The 19,020-nt window shown below is 46.7% G+C and overlaps 1 protein-coding gene across 1 annotated transcript; it reads left to right on the top strand.

The window, feature by feature from the left end:
• Positions 1 to 3,634: 3,634 nt before the first annotated feature.
• LOC118502436 (histone acetyltransferase KAT6B-like) lies at positions 3,635 to 6,361 on the top strand. Its single transcript, XM_036034664.1, has one exon. It carries the CDS (start codon positions 3,635 to 3,637, stop codon positions 6,359 to 6,361), a length of 2,727 nt encoding a protein of 908 aa, XP_035890557.1.
• Positions 6,362 to 19,020: the final 12,659 nt, after the last annotated feature.

Genomic DNA, 19,020 nt, shown 5'->3' with positions numbered 1-19,020 from the left:
CGGAAAAAAGAGTCTTAGCAGGTGGAAAGCTCAAACTGAACTTTTCTCCATCACACTGTTTGACTTGACTTGCGATCGATGTATCGCCAAAATGGGGGGGAAGGAGACATTCACCATCTTACCCGGCGCCATATTAAAGGCAAAGCAGCTTTGCAATTATTCATGACAGGGCGAGAGAAATGAAATATGCTCGCCGAGGCACTTGAAGTACGTCTGCAGCACTGTATGTAGCAGGAACTACAGCAAGGCAAAAAAAGAAAGTCCTGTCAAGAAATAGAATCTTCATACCATCAGAAGAAGGAATGGAGGGACATGAGTTGTACCCGGGGAATGTTCCCAGGAGTGAATTCCATCTCCTAGTTGAACTACTACGATAGCCGATGGCAGTTCCCGGCTATACTGACAGGGATTATTGTTGCTTGTCATTGTATTTTTCGTTCTGCCGCCGTCGTTGTATCTCTGTCCCGGTATGGTAGTGTGCCGGCTCAACAATCTGGGAAACGATCACCATGAAGAACTGTGTGGGTTTCGGTTTGTGGCGTACGGAAACGTAATCGTAAGCTTCCAGCGGCTGCCAGTTTTCTTTCAATTCACTTTTGTTCCGCATACAGTTATGAATGGACGAAAACGTTCGCCTGCGACAGAGTAATTATTTTCTCATCCAATATTCAAATCCGTTCCGATTGGTTGGATGTTGGAGTTGTTTTTTTTTGCTGGTCTTCTTCTTATTCTTGCTCCTGTTCTGTGGAGTATACGCAATTTGCCTGCGGCTGTCGTCTGCGGCTGAAGTACGGTACTTGTAATCCTGGTGGAGTGCTGGAGAGGTTTCTCTCTCTCTCTCTCTCTGTCTCTGTATGAACGACGAGAATATCTGATTAGGGTGATCGAAACACCATACAGCAGAAGAGTGGGGTTTTGTGTTGTGGCCGATATAAAAAAAAATAATTAAAAAAAATTTTGGAACAAATTTGCGTGGAGCTAGCAAAGTTAATGGAATTGTGGAAGCAGAATTGAGAGTATAAAATTTTGAAGGTTGTTAGTTTCGATGCTGCGTAAGGAATTTTGTAACTGGTGCGGCTTACGATAACAGCAGACTTGATCAGAGATCTAATCTTATTAGGACCATGGATTATTCGCCTAATACCTTATTAAGATAGCCAGGTTTCCTTCTGATCAAACAATCCTTCGACTTTGGGGCCGATGGACTATAACGGGCTTGAAATGGTGTTGATTTTGGAGGCGATTTCAAATTTAGATCAGAAGGACGACGTTGTTACTAAAACTTTTAGGCAGTTTTCTATAAGCCACATCACCTCATGATAATCACTTCATGTAATCTGGATTATGGTGCAAGTAAACAGTATTGTCTAGGGATTATCTTAATTTGAGTGCGATAGTCTTTATGTTTGTGTACCGGTTTTTACACGACAGGACCGGGTCTCAAATCCCATTTGGACGGGCCTCCAATCATTAAGTCTAGTAAATCAAAATTTGCAGGTTTAACCCATGAGGTCGTTAGGCCAAGAAGAAGTACTCTTTATGGTCAGGATTACCATACCAAAGCAAAGATGCTTGACGATGAAATCTACAAGCCTGCTCATAAGAAATTCTACAAGCCTGCTCATATGTTGCCCATCGTTGCAGTTGTCCGGATTTGCATCTTGGGCACTGTATGTAAACCGGACTCCCGACACCAAAGCCGACGAGTCAAAAACTAAATTCAAAACTCTAAGTGCTGAGCAGCGTAAGGTCTTAAAAATAGCTTTCCCATCGCACTGATCGATAAAAACAATTACAGAGTCGTCTAGCGAAGATTTTGCCAACCGGGTATCGAATCGAATTTTACGAACCGTACACCACACTGGCTAACACCCTCCCGCTAAGCTATAAAGTAACACATTGCACATCATTGTTGTTCACTTGGCCTGCACTGAAACTTTCCCACGACCCATGCGGTGCAGCTGAACGACGGCGACGGTAAGTGTCGTTCGCATGGTTCGAGCGACCACCAACCAAATGCAACCATTCTGCATTGTGGGTTAGCTGTCTTTAAAACGCCCTTTGCTGCCTAGCTTCCATACAAAACTTTGTAGAGACATTGGGGGAATAAAAAAGACGAGGTGGCAGTTGCCATCGGGACAGATACGATAGTGAGCGTAGTCGTTAGTCACCCGGACTTGGGGACCCACCCGTCGGGGGAAGAAACTTACGGCTAAACTAAATTTACTCAACTTTTTGCTCAAGTCAGAGTAAGTGATTGGAAAGAAAGTAAAGTAAAGTTAGCTCTTTTTTTGACGCCCCCTTAACATAAAAAAGTCACTTGAAAATGTTTTCCATCATGAAAAGGTCAATTATGGCGGTTGGTGAGTGTTGGTGGAGTAAAATTTCATCAGGTTCATTGCATTACAAAGTTTTTAAGGTATGGTTTGCGTCGGCATGAATTGCTTGAAGAAGAAATTGTTCAAAGAACACATAGGAGTGTTTTCAATAATTTATTTTAAGTTTTAATTTACCTCAATTTGGTAGATACATTTAAGTTCAAAAAATTAATCAGAATGGAGCGTTCATGTCGCTCTACGCGTGGTGTGAAGAAACACATTACTTTCGTACAATTTTCGTGCCAAAACTTTACAACCCGCAGCATATTGTTATAGTCCAATCTTCATAAAACACAATTGCAGGTGTTAGCAAACCCACGGTAATGCTTATGGAAGCAGAATAATTGGGAAAACGGAAAATGGAAAGTGTACCGATTTAAGGTATCATATGGCAGATGAAGATGGTTCAAGTTTTCGCGCACCGAACCACAGCCATCCGTGACAATAGTCCAAAGATATAACCAACGCTCGATACACGCTTGCGGATGCAGCAAGTGTTCAGTTCGCATTCGTCAACCACGAAGCCATTGTCGAAGAGGGATGCAGCCGTCATAAATCCGTGGGTGGAAAACATTTAAGACGAAACACGATGCAGCTATATGGCGGTGATAAATTTGCCCACCATTGGTGAAAGCCTTTAGAAAGAGGAGTGTGAATTGAATGAAAAGCGCCGTACGCCACAGCGCACTAGTTGCTGCTCAACGGCACAAGAAATCGCTGTCGTTCAATTGTCGTTGAAGTGATGGTACTTTACAGGAGTGTGTATGCTGCGCGGAATGGCTGAATGACAAGCCTTGAACCGGAGATCCAATTAAGTGCTAGCCGAAGTGGCCGTCGATGTTGACGGGGTGCAATAATTTGATGAGTAGAGTATACTATTCACGGAGAAGAAAGATTCAACATAAAAATGGTCCACGTCCAATTCTCCGAACTAGCCTCAGTCGCATTATGGTCCGTATCGTTTCGTTAGCACTTGGAAAAACATCCAAATGAAAAAGGAAACCATTTCAACTCTACTTTTGAGAAGATACGGTTAAAATGGAGATTTCCAGGTACTGGTTCATGGGCGTGATCACTACACATGTCCTTCCTACCAAACGTACCTCCAAAATGTATACCTAGAATCGAAATTCGTTCTATTCACCCAAATTTTTGCCTCCACGAGCCACGAGACCGTGGAGATATATTTAAAGCATGGTTTGGCCCTTCAGTAGTCCAGTCTAGTTGTAGCTTTGCAGGACGTCTGTCTATCGACAATGCCCGAAAAAGTGAACGAAATTAGTGCGGAAACGTGGCGCGAATGGATTCGGGACGCGATTTGTACGGTGCTGAAACAGAAGCAGGTAGCAACGTTCGGCCGTATCTGTGGTGCGCTACGAAAACGTCACACAGTTCACCAGGAAACGATTGCCGGCTGGCTGCAGGACGCAGTGGACTGTGGTTTGATCCGGACAATAGAGCGACCCAATGACACGATCTATCGCGTGGTGAAACGGTCCGATGGGCAGACTGCCGAAACGCAGAGCAGCGCACGCAACGCGTACCCGGCGCCGAACGTACTTTGTATCGAATGTTTGAAGCCCAACCTGAAAGTCCCAAATGGACAGAAGCCGGAACCGATGAGTTCGTGCGTACGCTGTGGGATATCGCTGCACGATAGCTGTGTGAACAAAGTGAACGGTTACGACACGGTTGCCGTTGCACTGTCCCAGCTAGTGTCCTGCGGAAACCGGTGGTTCTGTGAGGAATGCAAACCGTGCGATGGATGCAACGTCGCGAACGAGAGTCTCAGCGCTGTGCAGCGGTGCGTCGTGGAGTGTGCTGCCAGCTGCGAGCGTCGATTTCACTTTCAATGCATGAACCCACCGGTGGTACAGTCGGCTGACCGGAAGGTACGGGAGAGCTGGCGCTGTGGCCACTGTATCCAGTACGAGCGGGTCAGCGAATCGGCGGAAAGCATCAAACGGACAGCCAACTTCGGGCCGGACTCGCGGAAAGCTCGCTTCCACCGTGCCCAACCCACCGAAGCCGACCTGATCGATGGACGTGTCGAGGCGATGCGGCTTAAACTGGGCAACCGTGTGACGGACGACGATCTGGACGTGTTTCGCGATGTGCTGCGGATGCGCTGTGAGCTGGAGCAGGAAAATCTGGACCGCACACCGGAAGCCGTACGGTTGGGCCGGCACGAAATCGTAACCTGGTACTCGAGCCCATTCCCGCAGGAGTACGCCAAGCTGAAGGTGCTGTACATGTGCGAGTTTTGTTTGAAGTACATGAAAACGAACGACGAGCTTGGCCGGCATCAGAGCAAGTGCGCGCTGCGCCATCCACCGGGCTGGGAGATCTACCGGGACGGTGATGTTTCCGTGTTCGAAGTGGACGGTAACGATCAGAAGCTGTACTGTCAAAGTTTGTGTCTGTTGGCGAAGCTGTTCCTGGATCACAAGACGCTGTACTTCGATGTGGAACCGTTCCTGTTCTACATTCTCACCAAGCGCGATCACCTCGGACATCATTTGGTGGGTTATTTTTCGAAGGAAAAACACAATCAACTGAGCTACAATGTGTCCTGCATACTGACGATGCCTCAGTACCAGCGGCAGGGCTACGGGCGGTTTCTGATCGATTTTAGCTACATGTTGAGTCGGGTCGAACGGAAGCCCGGTACACCGGAACGGCCACTGTCCGATTTGGGCCGGCTATCGTACCAGCAGTACTGGTGTTCGGTGCTGCTATCGTACTTTTACGTGAACCGGGAGGAAACGCTAACGTTGGAAAGGGTGTCGCGTGATACGGGCATGATCGTTGGTGATATTGTGACAGCATTGCGGAAGCTAGGTTTTATAAGGTTCAGCGTTGAACGGACCGGTTGTATACGTGCCAATCGTCCGTTTATCTGCGTCGATTGGCGTCGTGTTGAGCAGCATCATCAACGTACGGCAGTGAGGGGTGGGAAAAGGATTGAAGTGCGTGAGATGTGTCTCCAGTGGATACCGAACATGCGGTTAAGTGTTGTGATGAAGCAGCATATGCAGGCACTGTGCAAAGCAGCAAATAAAGACAATTCTCCGGTGTCTTGTGTGTCAGCAGAGAGCGAAACGAGCGTAATACGTAATGGCAACAAACCCAGTCAGAACTCACCTTCCCCCGAACAAACGGTAACGATTACAAGCACCGGCAGGACACGGTTCCGATCGCGAAAGTACAGCGACACGATGTTCGATCTATCGCTATCGCTTACCACCGGAACTCCCAAAGTGCACCGAACGTTAAAGCAACCACCGAACACGGTTCCCGTCGTGAAGTACAGCAACTTGTTGAAGAGTTCATCTGCCGCCGGCCTTAAATTACCGTTCATTGTATTGGTTCCTTTGAAGATGGAAGACGCCCTGGTGCGATCAACCGTGGCCCGCAGCGCACCGAGCCCATTGTTCGATGGGGAAGAAATTTCCCTGGACAGTGTGGAAGCGTTCATGGGTACGCCCAAAAGTGAGCTACAAAAATCATCGCCCGAAAAGCACCCGGTCGCCGGAGCTGGTTTTACACCGATCGCACCCTTTCGCCATCGACAGGATGATGAGGGTCAAACGAGGAGCCCGGTAAGAGCGAGTGCGGAAACTTACGGTCGATTTTGTACTCCGAAAACAACCCGCGGGCGTCATGTGGTCGGCAGCTTGCCGAACTGTCGCAAACGAATCATCGACCTTGAGCTGCTGGCCGAGGACGAAACGCACGCCAAGCGGATGCGGTTGGACGACTCGTCAGGAATATACGGGCCAGATGAGCAGCTGGGCCTGCGGGAAAGTACGCAGCAAAACATACCCGTCCAGCTGGTAGGTGGCGGCCACGGGAAACTGTTCGAGTTCACCCGGTCTACGACGACGGGTAAAGCTGCAAGAGCAAGTCTGGATGGGTGGGTCGGTGTAAAGCCGGCCAAAGTGCTAGCATTAGTAGGTAGATCATTACCCAGAACGATTTAGTGGACGTGAAGCATGTGTAAGCAGGTGGTACCCAGCGAAGAGAATGATTTAATGTTGAACATGTTTGTACAGGCACGATTAAAGGTAGTCAACCAGAGGAAAGAAAGCACAGCCCATGAGTATTACCAATAAATTTGTACCCTTTACCACCTATTTACCCCTTCAAGGCGTCTTCCTCTTCTTACCTTCCCTGCTGCCAAGAGGTTGTCATTTCCGAGATCAATTTTTCATTGGCATAGAGTTTGTCGTTATCGGTGCAAACGGGTTTCTTGGCGAGTTTCTTCGGGGAACGCGTGATTCGTTCTCGAAGTTGGTGCCACGCGCGTGAATTTATACCGGAGTTTCGGGTCGTTCAATACGCTTGCTGCATCGCTGGCCATGGTTGTTGGCAACCTGCACACTAACACACACGCACACCATTCATTTCCTGAGAACTGCAGACATTGCAACCGTCACGATGGCGCCCTTTTCAAGGGTAGACAAATGGACGGACGCACATCGCCAGGCAAAAACCGGTAATGTGTGTGTGCACACACACACACGCTCTCTATTTGTTCTGGTTTGTCAGTGTGCCAGCACCGTGTCAGCGGTAGTTTATGGACTGCGGTAGTGAAAAATCGAAAAACCTAGCCCACCCTTTATCTAGATTTGCAATCTACGGTACCGTGCATTCTTTACGGGACTTTTATACGCTGATAGCTGCTGTTTTTTTTTTACAAGCTGACTTTTTTAACGTTGCTTCTGCACTGCAATCGCTCAATGTCACGCTGCGGTACATGTGCAATCATCCGAAGTTTGCGCTCAATGTCCACGTTTAGCGAATGCTGTTTTTTTAAATTGAAACACAGAAATTAACAGCAAACTAATCAAGCACAACAACAACAACAAAAAGCTGGGGATTGTATTTGTCCGTTTTCCGATAAGCACTTGAACAAAAAAATTACACAATTTGCTGGAAAACTTGCCACCTTACACGTTCCAGCAGGCCAACCATCGCCATCGCCAAAGTGGTTTCAATCTTTCGCAGGATCGGAATGGAATGACCGTCTAATTGCATTAAGATGCCATCCCGCTTGAAGATATTGGTTGTTTTTTTTTCCTGGCCCTCTTCTACTTCTTCTTTTGTCCCGTTTTTACCCAGCGCGATAAACCACTTGGTGGACAAGAAAAAAAAAGAGAAGAAAAAATCGTCGGAACGTCGGAACAGGTCCAACGATAAGGACCGCTTTCGCTACGAAATGAAACCATCATTGGCGTGGAGTGGATGGGATCGCTCCTAGTGGAGGAAACTTCCTTCATAACGTTAGCGCGCGCGAAGGAAGTGAAACCGTTTTTGGGACAGAGTCGGACGAGTGTCTGTGTCGCTGTGTCTGTGTGTGAAGAAGTGTGGAAAACGGAAACGCCAACAGCTATTATAAAGGAGCGCACCAGCGTAATTCAAGGGCCGTGGATACCAGCGGATATCGATTTTACCTTCCTGAGGCATAGATAGGAAAGAAGAGAGAGAGAGAGAGAGAGAGGGGGTGGAAGGCCAGAGCTAGAGAGTAAAGTGTAAGGGATGATAATATTGTCCCCGTTGTCTGGTTGGGCAGCATTTTCTCCTCTCTCTCTCTCTCTCTCTCTCTCTCTCTCTTTCTCTCTCTGTCTGTCTGTCTTTTTCCACAGTAACTTGAGTCGAGTGATTTCTTTTTGGTTGCATCTCCGGGAGATCGTCGCTGATGGCGTGGAAGAATTTTTGGGGCCAAATGTTGCACCAACGGCTATCGGCAATACCGCGAAATGCTTTCACAATTTATCATATGGCAAGCGTATAAGCTTTTCCCTTTACCGTACCACAGCCGGATAAGCCAGGGCCCGCTGTGTAATTAGTGATCATGGGTGATAGCTCGAATCGGCCATCGCACAGCCACATCGCAGATCATACCATATCGATTAACGCTAACGACAATGGAGAATGGAACGATTGCCCGAGGGGGTAGGTTTTTTTGGTTTTTGATTTGTTTTCGTTCCCTTTTTTGCCGCACTCATATAAATAGAATTGTTGGAAAACTGCAAGCACCAGGAAGGATTATAGTGCGGCTGTAGATATTACGATATTACGTTTTACACGCTTTGCCACTATCTCTCGCGAAGGCGAGCTAAAATTAGCCTAGCTTGATGATTTTAATTCTTTTCCCACTAAAGCTTTTACTGCAATTTATTATTCACCATCCCACGAATTTGTGAATGGTCGTAATCTGGCTTACGGCCAGGACAATACCAAGCCACCGGAGGAGGTTTGATTGGAGTGGTGTGAAAGTTTTGGCAATTGCAAATGTGACTACCTTTTGTGCAAATTAAAATTGATTTTGCTAATAATATGTCGGCAGGAGTAAACTGTCACGCAATTATTTCTATTTAAACGCTTGTGGGGGCAAAATATATTAAGGATTTCAAACTAAATTATTTGAAGTTTTAAATATTGACAACGTAAAAGAGTTACAGTGATGAACAGGAAAAAAAAACACAAAAACATTGGAGATTACTGATTCAAAATTATAGGAAAAGTACCATCCATGCCTTAACTTGGCAGCACCTTTATGGAACATTGAATATGAGAGTTGGAGTTGGAAAATGCCCGCTCTGTAAAGGGAAGCAAAAGGACCAACGTCGATTTTCCGAATAAAGCAAGTAAACCCTCGTATTCCCATAATCTTCAGCTAATAAAAACAAAACTGCGTGCCGTTTCGTTGAATATGTGCATCGTAGCCTCATTATTTTCTATTTCAGGAACATAGTTTATGCTTACATGCGTACACTTTGAAGCGTTTTCCACCTACGGGAAAATGTACATTTTTGTGGGCGCTCTCATGGCCATTCTCCAGAAATTGTACTAATTGTGCGCACCAAAGAATAATATCATTTCCATTACAGCCATTCAGTTTTTCGGTACATTCCGTTTAATTCGTTGTTATGCATTTTACCGAAACTCTGATAAGCATTATCCTCGGAACCGACGTTTTAAGTACGAGATTAAACGATGACTACTTCAAAGGGAAGGGGGGGGGGGGGCATATATTTGCCTGCAGTTTCCATTACTCATTGAAAAAATGACACAAACCCAGGATTGTTATCGATTCCAAACTAAGAAAAATATCCATCGAAAAATAAAATTCGATTCTCACGCACAGAGTTTGTTAGAAAGAAAGACAATAAAACGACAAACCCGTTCCACGCCGATCGAATCGTGAAGGCCCTCAGAAAATCAGACGAAAAGGGGCGGTCGCCAGCAACCGCTTTTAACTCCCCCGCGTTTCGTTTCGGGGAATAATTGAACCAGACAACTGCGTTGGCCGCCCGGGATAAACGGCCTGTAGAGCAGACGACGCTGCCCAGAACGGAACGGGTCGGCCAGCCGGGCACGATGGAAGAAAATGACTTAAAATCTCCGATTGAACCCCTTCCCGGTCATCAGGTTTTCACCGTCCGCCTTTTTGTACCTTCGAAAAACTGGAGGAAGGTGGGGGGGGGGGGGAGATGGGGGACCCCATTGGTCTCCACTTACTGTGTGTGTGTGTGTGTGTGTAAGCGTGCGGAGGAGTTGGGCTCCATTTGGTGGAAACTCATGAAATCACAATTTCCCACCGGCAGCGTTTACGCTTTTGCGACTAATTGCGTAACGATGTCAGCCAGGGAACGGTGGGGAGGAGGAGTGGTTGGAGACGCGAGGCCTAATGCGGTGCGTTGCCGACGCATCCGACCGTAGCTCGCGTATCCTTTTGGAAGTGGGGAGAAAGATGGGGGGGGGGGGCAGGCCGAACGGAAAGGACGGGAAGGACACGAAATGGGTTTTCCCTTCCATCGCCCGGAAGACTACCGGGCATGGCTAATTGTCTTGAAAAAGTCAGAACAAAGGTAATCAAAAACGGTTTAATTGATTTATCATTCGCTCCAAGCGACTTGCTCTTTATGTTCTCACGCTCTTGCTGGCAAGCTTCCCTTTAAGGTATCGCGGCTCGAACCCTTCGGCGGAACAGATTGGAGACGGAACAGATGGGAAGCCGGTGAGAATCTGCGGCCCTGATCTTTGGAACGATTTATTAGTGTCATGTCATGGCGAAAAAAGATTTTCATTTCACGAAACGCTTACGGATGATGGGAACCGTGTGGCCCGAGTGTGGCCGTAGTGCAGCATACTAACAAGGCAAATCTTTCACCTGATGATGATGGTTTATGATTAACTGCACTATAGAAACCATCGCGTGGTTGGATGCCCATTCATCCGAGGATGAGAGTTCGCGGTCGCAAAACAGCAAACACAACCCATTCAGAACTCACCAAGTGTAGTGTACAGTGGTGTTTCCTCCTTTTTTTGCATTCCGCTCATATGCATTTGCGATGATGGGGAAAAAGTGAAAAACAAAACAACAAACAGCACATATACACACACACTCACACTCACACACTCAGTGGATAACGTTACAGCAATGTTTCGTTTTCTCGTTGTGTGTTGTTTGTTTTGAAGCGCGCGTTGAACGTTCTGTCAAGCATCACGTACCCCTCCGGAACGCGCAAATGTGTGTGTGTGTGTGTCTGGCTGCGTTAGCATTTACAAATCTTCCTCGTTGTTTCTTCTCCCCCCCCTCCCCCAAATAGAAGGACGGAAGAAACCACTGGATGCGCGCCACAGTATCCACACGCAAGATGACGAGAGCGAGCGACACGGGGCACACGCAGTCCGGCAGTGCAAGTTGTTGGTGTTGGTTTACGTGAAATGTCAGTTTTAATAATTTATATCAGTACGCTGTTGACATAATTCAACGGTACATGTTTGTGAAAGTGGCTTCCAGCGCTATTTGCATGCACTTTGGAGGCAAAGAACTTCGCCAAGCTATTTCCGAGTAGGTTCAATGCTAGCTTCCACGCTCCCACCACGGTCGGTAATTTTAGCATATTTTTATTTTTGGTTTTATAAAAAGAATGAAGAAAATGATTTTGGTAGATGGAAATGGTAAAATACAGCGGAAAGCGAGATAAGCAATAAAGGATGGTTTTCAGTCATGTTTCCTGCTCAAAATTTGGTGTTTGGTTTTAAAATTAAGTGTTGGTTACTTGGCCATTTTAAAATCCCTCCTAACACTTACTTAACTTGAAATAGCTTTAATTCTTTCCGTTTGAGGAAACTCGCCGATAGCTTGCCCATAATGTTGTAATGGTCCTTCGGAGTTTTAAATCAGTTTTGCTTCCGTAGCTTTCATCGCTTCAAAGGCGGACCAGCTTCCTTTAAAGGCTTCCCTTAATTCGTTCACCACAGTTTGTCCCGACCTTGTGGCTGCTGTTCCACATCACGTAGCACAGGCATCCTGCTCTGCTGGTCTTTGAGCGACCGTCCCGATGAATGGTTCACCGTGCAGCTTAGCTAGTTTGTGGCTGTTTCTCGTTCTCGACGTGCCATGGTTGCACACACAGCTCATGAGGGTTTGTGGCCTTTTTTTTGTTGCTGGCACCAGAGCATTCAGGTCGTATGTCTTAAGAATTAGGTTTGTAGCATTTGTGGGGAAGTAAAATAAATTAGTCAAAGGGTTTTAAGCATTACAAAGCGACTTAAGCATACAATGTAACTATCTTAAGATAAGGAAGCATTAAGCAGTATGCTTGAATCAATTGGTATCAGCTACTTCTTTTGAGTCCCTGTGAGAGATATGGCCAAATCGTCTAAACGTTTCCAGGACACTTGGTCGAGGCCAGCATCTAATCTTCGATCGGTTTGACTTCACTTTTTCAGCCTCATTTAGTCGAAATGGCAAGTGCATTCGCGTCCTCTGTCAGGATATTCCAGAACTCGCGCCCGTAGAGGACCTCCAGGTGTATCAAAGCATATACTGTTTTCCGCAGGTTTGCTGAAGTCTTCTGGATCTCCGGGGATTGTGTAAGTCTGTAGTAGATACGATTCTCATAAAAAATGTTCGTTTGAATGTCGCTGATTACATTTTTTATCTGAATCGTCTAACTAAATTGATACTCTGCTCCACACTCGGGCCCCTGCCCGGTCAAAGCTTAAGACAAGCGTCCTTTGAGATCCTGTGAGCCTTACGTTTGAGTCTTTCGATGAATCTTCCACATAGCTGGAATCTCTAGAACTTCGGATCTCTAGCATTTTTAATATGTTTTGCAATGACTATTCCTCTACGGTTAACATAAGGACATGGAAGCCAGAAGTGGCAGGTTGTTGTACCAAAAACAAGAAGAAAGTAAATTAACAACAACTGCTTTGAGGGGGATCTAAACTTAAAACTAATCTTCGGAAAAAGAGGAAAAATCATAACTTAAAATTTAAGGGACGCACGTTGCACGTGTTTCAAGGCAAATTCTACCAACGGGACAGGCTCCCAACTGGGGCTAGCAATGGTAAGTGTTTAACAGCAAATAACATTGGTAAGGTGTAACAGGATCACACGATCCTTAAATACGTGCCGCAATGCCGTGCCGTACGTTAGCTTTCCCCTTCGCGGTCAGCTACTACAACAACCGGGAAGAAACAAAAAGGAAAAGGCCGAACAGGCCCAGGAAGATTTTCCACGTTCCTCTTCCTCATTCACACAAACACACACCCTTCACGGGGTTTGGTTTATTTTCCACTCACCGGATGAAGAATGCCGCACAATAAGCCGTGGAATGCAATAACACCAGTTTTCGTTAGTAGCGCACCGGAGCGCTTTGGAATAAATATATACGTAGCACAGAGCCTGCCAGCCAGGCCGGCCGAGTTTTGGTAGACCGAAAGATGTTCGGATCTTGGATTATGCTGCACGAGTCTATGCGATATGGTATGTGTGGCGCGCGTTCGTTTGTAAGCGTTCGTTTGGTTTATTTGATTCAACATTCCAAGCAGCAGCAGCAGCAGCAGCAAACGTTCCTTTCCTCTTTATTACATTCTGCTAATTCGGAAAACAGTCTCGGGGTGTTGTGCTGGCGTTTGCCGTGTACCGGGTCAGGGTACTGCCCGGTAAACCACTTTGTATTGGCGAGAGCTTTCCGTACTGTCGCTTGCTGTCGTGTTGCTTTGCGGAGTTGTGGAAGGCAGTAGGGGATGGGCGGAGGGGGTTTGGAAGGAGGGAAGGCAAGATTTCTATCCCCTTCATTCAATCATTCGTGTACACAGCATTAGAGGGCGTACACCGTAGACTGAAGCACCATAGACACGCCACGGATTACATGGCGATTTGGATCTTGCTGGGCAGAAATTTGATCACCGAGTTCACTCTCGGGGAGTACGTAGCACGTACAGCACGGTGAATTGAAATTCGGCTTTTGCTTCTTGATTTTGTGTGTGTGTGGGTCGACATTCCTGCTAGAGTTTGTCCAGTTCGTGCCGGTAAATTCGTCGAGTTGGTTGTCGGTGCTCAATGCTGCTACCGGACCAAAAATGCTTGCTGGGAGCGTGCCAGTATGTAAGCTTTGGCTGATGAACCATGGATGTGACTATTTACTTCGAACTGATGGAGCTCACTTAAGGCAAAACTAGGAAACCGAGGGAGCCGATGGCGATGGTCTTGAGAGTTGTTTTTCCCCCGTTGCTGTTGTTTTCCATTCAACGTCCATCGTTAATCCTGGGCGAACAGGCGAGAGGCGACAGATGGTTGGGGACGGCCTGAAGGCAAGGATTTCGGTTGTAATTTGTGATTACTTCATTCGCTTTGTTTACTGCTTCCCTCGCTAGCCGGAAGTGATCATGTGGTCCGGTGCTTTGATTCACTTTTCCCATACTTTGTGTAACTCGAACTGCAATAGCTTCGAAAAAGGTTGTTTTAATGTGAGGCTTATAGTTAAGGACCTGGCCTTCGGTTTACATGGGAGAAAAAAAAAGGCGAAGAATCTAGAGAGCTACCCTGCCCGCAAGCGTTCAACATGTGTTGCCCTGAATACAAAACATTGTTGATGAAAGGCTGTCGAGTGCCACTACCGAGCCGTTCGCCATATCCTTAAGAAGCCCATCGCTTCAACCGATGCGAAACCAACGAGCTAACGAGCATAACTTGTGGCTCATTGAAACTCTGTTCGGAAATGAAATGGAAAACTCGGTCAATCATGAGATGAGAGCGCCGAGTTCGTACCACTTGCCAAACAATGCGAACCGTCTGCCGGGAGGAGCAGATGGTTGAGTACACGCCTTGCTCGATTTCTTCGGCTGATTGGTCGAATCAAAAAGGGCATTACCTTATGCACCTTGTGATGTGTTTTATTATGTGCGTTTGAACTTGATTTTTGCTCGCCGATAATGAGACACGAAAGCACGACAGCCGAGATTGTTAGAATGTGTGTGTGTGTTTCGTTACTGCTGAAGGTAAACAGCCATCTTTGACTCGTTTTTGTCGTTTCAAAGTTTGGGAAGTAAAAAATAAAAACGGCACCCCGATCCCGGCACAGTTTGATTCAATTAAGCTGGAAAAGAAATTGTGATTGACGACTCCGTTTTCTGGAGCCATTACTTACTATCTTGATCGACGTACAACCGGACCGGAGCGCTGGGAGTCTTCTATCATCAGCGCACGAGCGCACCAACTGATGCATGCTGGGCACGCCGGGAAAAAGGGCACAGGGATAACAAAGTCTGTGCCAGTCTCTCTGTGTGGCTGTGTGTGTGTTTATGTGGATTGAAAGCATCGTTTCGATTGAAAGGAAGGCCAACGGGAGTGTTGAACCAACACACAACTGTTTCCTTTCGTGCCGAGCCGTTTGTTCTGGCACAGAGAAAGCTGTGGCAATGTTATTTATCTTCCCCAGCGTTTTTTGTTACTTCGGTGTACGCTGTTGTTATACCTTTCCTTCTAAAACGCCACGTTTGGCATAGCAGGCAACCTGAGACCTGGGAGTGATGGTTGTTTTTAGGACTGAATCGTGAAACAGCAGCTTTTTGTTTTATGTGAGCGCTCTTTCTTGCTCTCTCTCTCTACCTCTTCGTGCTGGTGGACGGGAAAGAAAAATTCTGATGGATCACCGGTAATAATGGGTTTTAAAAACAACCATAATTGGTGAATGAAATTGAAAATTGTTGGTGTGGAACAGCTGGCACAGTAGATTTATGCCGAGCGAAACCAAACCAAACCAAAAACAACAACAGGACTGCACAACACCAAAAACCGCACACTGCATGGTAAGTGAGTTGAACCTTTGCAACTTTCGCAACGATTTACAGGAAGGGAAAACTTTCACTTGATACCAGCATACGGCACGGCAGTAAACTGCAGGTGGGAAGCTTTGGTTTTGGAGTCTGTTCATGAATAGTTTGTCTTAATAGGTTATCGGGATGATAAATGATTGCATTGTGTTAACTTAATATGCGAGAGATATTTAATAGTTAAATGCGATTGCTGTGGTACTTTGCTTATGATTGACTTAAGCAGAATTGTGTTTGTAAGCTGCTGAATTTATTCTTATTTGAACGAGGAAGAGCTTGCAGTTAGCAAAGGTAGCTGGTATATGAATTATTCCAATTTCAAAGTACCAGCAACCAGGCGTCTCCATCGGTAAGGATATTCTAGTTTGATTTTCTTAGTAAGCTAAAGTAGTGGGGTCTGCGACGCATTTAGTAAGAATTTTAAAAACAAATTAATTGGAAAACTCCATTCGTTGGATTTTCTTTAGAACATTTTCTCGGATTAATTTTGGGAATTTTGCTAAACAAAAATCGAATGCACTGGATTGCGGTTAGTTTTGCTTGTTTGTTTATATGAAAAGCTTGTATAAGTACGTATACAAACTTTACAAAAAAATCCAAGTGACTGGCTCCATCTCGGAAGTAATTCAGTCATTTTTCACCAGGTACCAGGCGTCTCCATCGGTTAGTACATTCTTGGTTGTTTTAGTTTAACAGTCCCATCTTAATTACAAGCTTAGAACTTTTTCATTTATTATTAATTGACTTAATTATGCAAATATCACTGTGATTTGTTAAATAATTAATTTGCATTAAATTTTTAAAGCAGCACTTCAACATTTCCTGGCACAGAGTTTCGTGCCAGTATTTGTTTCAATCAGTTTACAGTGGCGTGTGTTGCCTTAATGGGTCATTAAAAAATCCATGCACCACAACGAGACAACTCTTCAAACTCAACCACTCTCCGGCACGAAAGGCTTCCATTTTTTTTTTCTATTTCTATTCAGGAAAGTTGTTCCTTTTATGGAAGCGTCAAGTTTCCTAACTCTATTTACCATCCCAGTGGGGCTTGATAGTGATGAAATTTGAACGAACATAATCAACCACAACCAGTTTCCTGCTCGGGTGAATCAGCAAATAGACTGTGTTGGTGCTTCTAGCATATCGCAAGCCGAGGATATTGTTAATTGGAGGCTCTTTTACTTTAACACTGTTGCCGCACGTAATTTAACGCTCGCTCCGTCTCGGCTTACCAGACTGGACCGTCGGGTCGGCTCCAAAGGTTAGGCTAGTTCTGTGCCGTAATTGATAATAATTGATTCAAATATTTAGGCGGCTTGCGTCTGCTGGGCCGGCCCGGGCCAGTAGTAAACGTACGCTAAATGTTTTGCCCAGCCTAGGATGCGGTTGTGGGTTTGCAAAAGCTGATCGACTTTTGCCGGTCCGTGCTATCGGGCCGCGAACGATATGTGCAATAATTAATGAGGGCTGCAAGTCGTGTACCGCGATGCCTAGCGTCGAGAGTGGCGTGAAGCGCCAGGTGGATCGGTATTAAGTTGCATCGATACTAGTAGCCCCTCGATGTTCGATACAGCGCAAACGGAGACCGCAGCTGTGTGTGCCGTGCGGTACGCGGCACTCTATATAGCCGACAATTTTGCCCCGGTTTATGATGCTTTCCCCGTTCAGTGTGTGTTCCCTTACACAAACGGAGCGCAAACACACGCACGCACACACACACAAACACTAGCTCACTGTGCAAACAGATGTTGGGTTCCGGGTCGAGTTGGTAGGCGGAATGGTTGAAGACACTTCAAACAAGCATGCCAATCGCTTTCCGCTCGTTTGGCTAAAACATACAAAAACTGGTAGGGTCCTCCGGGAAAGGACGCGGTCGAGGGTTTGGCGGGGAGTAGCGTCCAACCGAGGGTGCTATGTGCTAACCCTTATGCTACCCTTGTTTTGCCCTGCAGACGGCAGATGATGATGGGGGACGGACGCCACGTGCCCGCGCGCGCCGTGTACAGGGATACTATCAAGTACGTCATTTTGACGCATTCGATATTCAATATCTATCTTCCGCTGCCTGACGGCGATGCGTCCCACTTGAAATGGAAAATTGATGACTGATCTGCGCTCTCTGTGTGCTGTCAGACGGGGCGTCCAGGGGCGTCAAGACCAGGGCAGGGAAAGAACCGGAGCCATATAGGGAAATCCATTTAAGGAAAAACTTTTTCCCCACGGATAGCTGTTGCGTGGATCGTGGCTCACGAGGACCCTTCAGTGAGTGAGAAGCAGATGGCGGGAAGGAACGAGGCCGGGAAGGCCGATCCCTTCGAGACTGATTGCAGCTGTGGGGCAAAGGTTCGAAGGACTCGAGCGTCGAGTGGCGACGAGGGCGCCCGAAACGGCGGAAGAAAACAAAGTGATGAGAAGTTGGCCGGTATCGAGCGTAGAGGCGCGTTAGCGTGTGATAACGTGTCGGAAGCTGTCCCGTGGGCAACGTACGTTGAACTGCTGTGTGTTTGTGTGTCAGTGTGTTTGTGTTGGTGCAAAAGTTTACGATCTCCGTACCATAAACTTTCCTGGAACCTTTTCCTTCGCAATCGTGTGTCTGTGCCTGTTAGTGTCAAAAGTAGCGCGTACCTGCGGGCAAGAAATTCGCTGCTCGGCCAGTTTTTCAGGCAGCAGCAACGGAAGCAGCAGTGAAAGTGTTCATCCATGACGAACACCCAGGTCCACGCGTCCTCGACCAAAACATTCGCAACCGAACCGATACACCGAACCCCAAAAAACCCCGAACTCTTCGAGGCTTGTCGCGCTGGGACTGCCTAACAGTGCATGGCCCAGTTTGAGACGTTCTCCAAACGTTCTCCAAAGGTTTCTGGATGGGAGAGAGGGATCCCGGAAACAACGGAGCAGGCAAGTTAGCTGTTTGGTGTGGTGAATGCGTATGAGATAATTTGTGAGCAGTAGCGTGGTGCGAGGTAGAACGGGCTTGCTTGAGAAAGGCAGATGGTGGCGGATGTTGTTTGCGAAGGATGTGAGTCGCACGGTGATAACAGACCGTCCGGCCAAAGGCGCGTGGAATAGCAAGAACAGCAAGTGAGCAGTTTGGGCGCCACGCTCCCACCGAAACGGTCCAACAGGTCTCCGGTCGGCGTCGTTAATGCTTTAACGCAGCTAACGGGCCGGGCCGGGTGTATGGAATCGTCGGAAAGGCTCTCGCTCACGTACGCCGAAGGGATGAACCTGTCTTAATTAATATTCTTATCAGGTACCATTTGAATCTGCTTTTCGAAAGGGATACAAAGTTCTCGTTACTCAAACACATTGGACATTCGGGAAACATTTGCTTGTGGTTGGGTGAGAGCACGAGAGGGAGAGCGAACGACAGAGGGAACCATTAGGAAATGTATCGACATAAAGGGTAGTGATATTTTTTCTAAAGGTGTGCCAGCCAATATGCTTTACGCTAGAAACGATTTAAAGCCGAACGGGCAAATGGTACATACATACCGCA

Source organism: Anopheles stephensi, chromosome 2, assembly GCF_013141755.1.
Source record: "Anopheles stephensi strain Indian chromosome 2, UCI_ANSTEP_V1.0, whole genome shotgun sequence".
Taxonomy (NCBI): domain Eukaryota; kingdom Metazoa; phylum Arthropoda; class Insecta; order Diptera; family Culicidae; genus Anopheles; species Anopheles stephensi.
This window is presented reverse-complemented; position numbering and strand designations above follow the sequence as displayed.

What these genes read in the sequence shown, in the direction of transcription:
- LOC118502436 (XM_036034664.1), top strand. Translation starts at nt 3,635, where the DNA reads ATGCCCGAAAAAGTGAACGAAATTAGTGCGGAAACGTGGCGCGAATGG.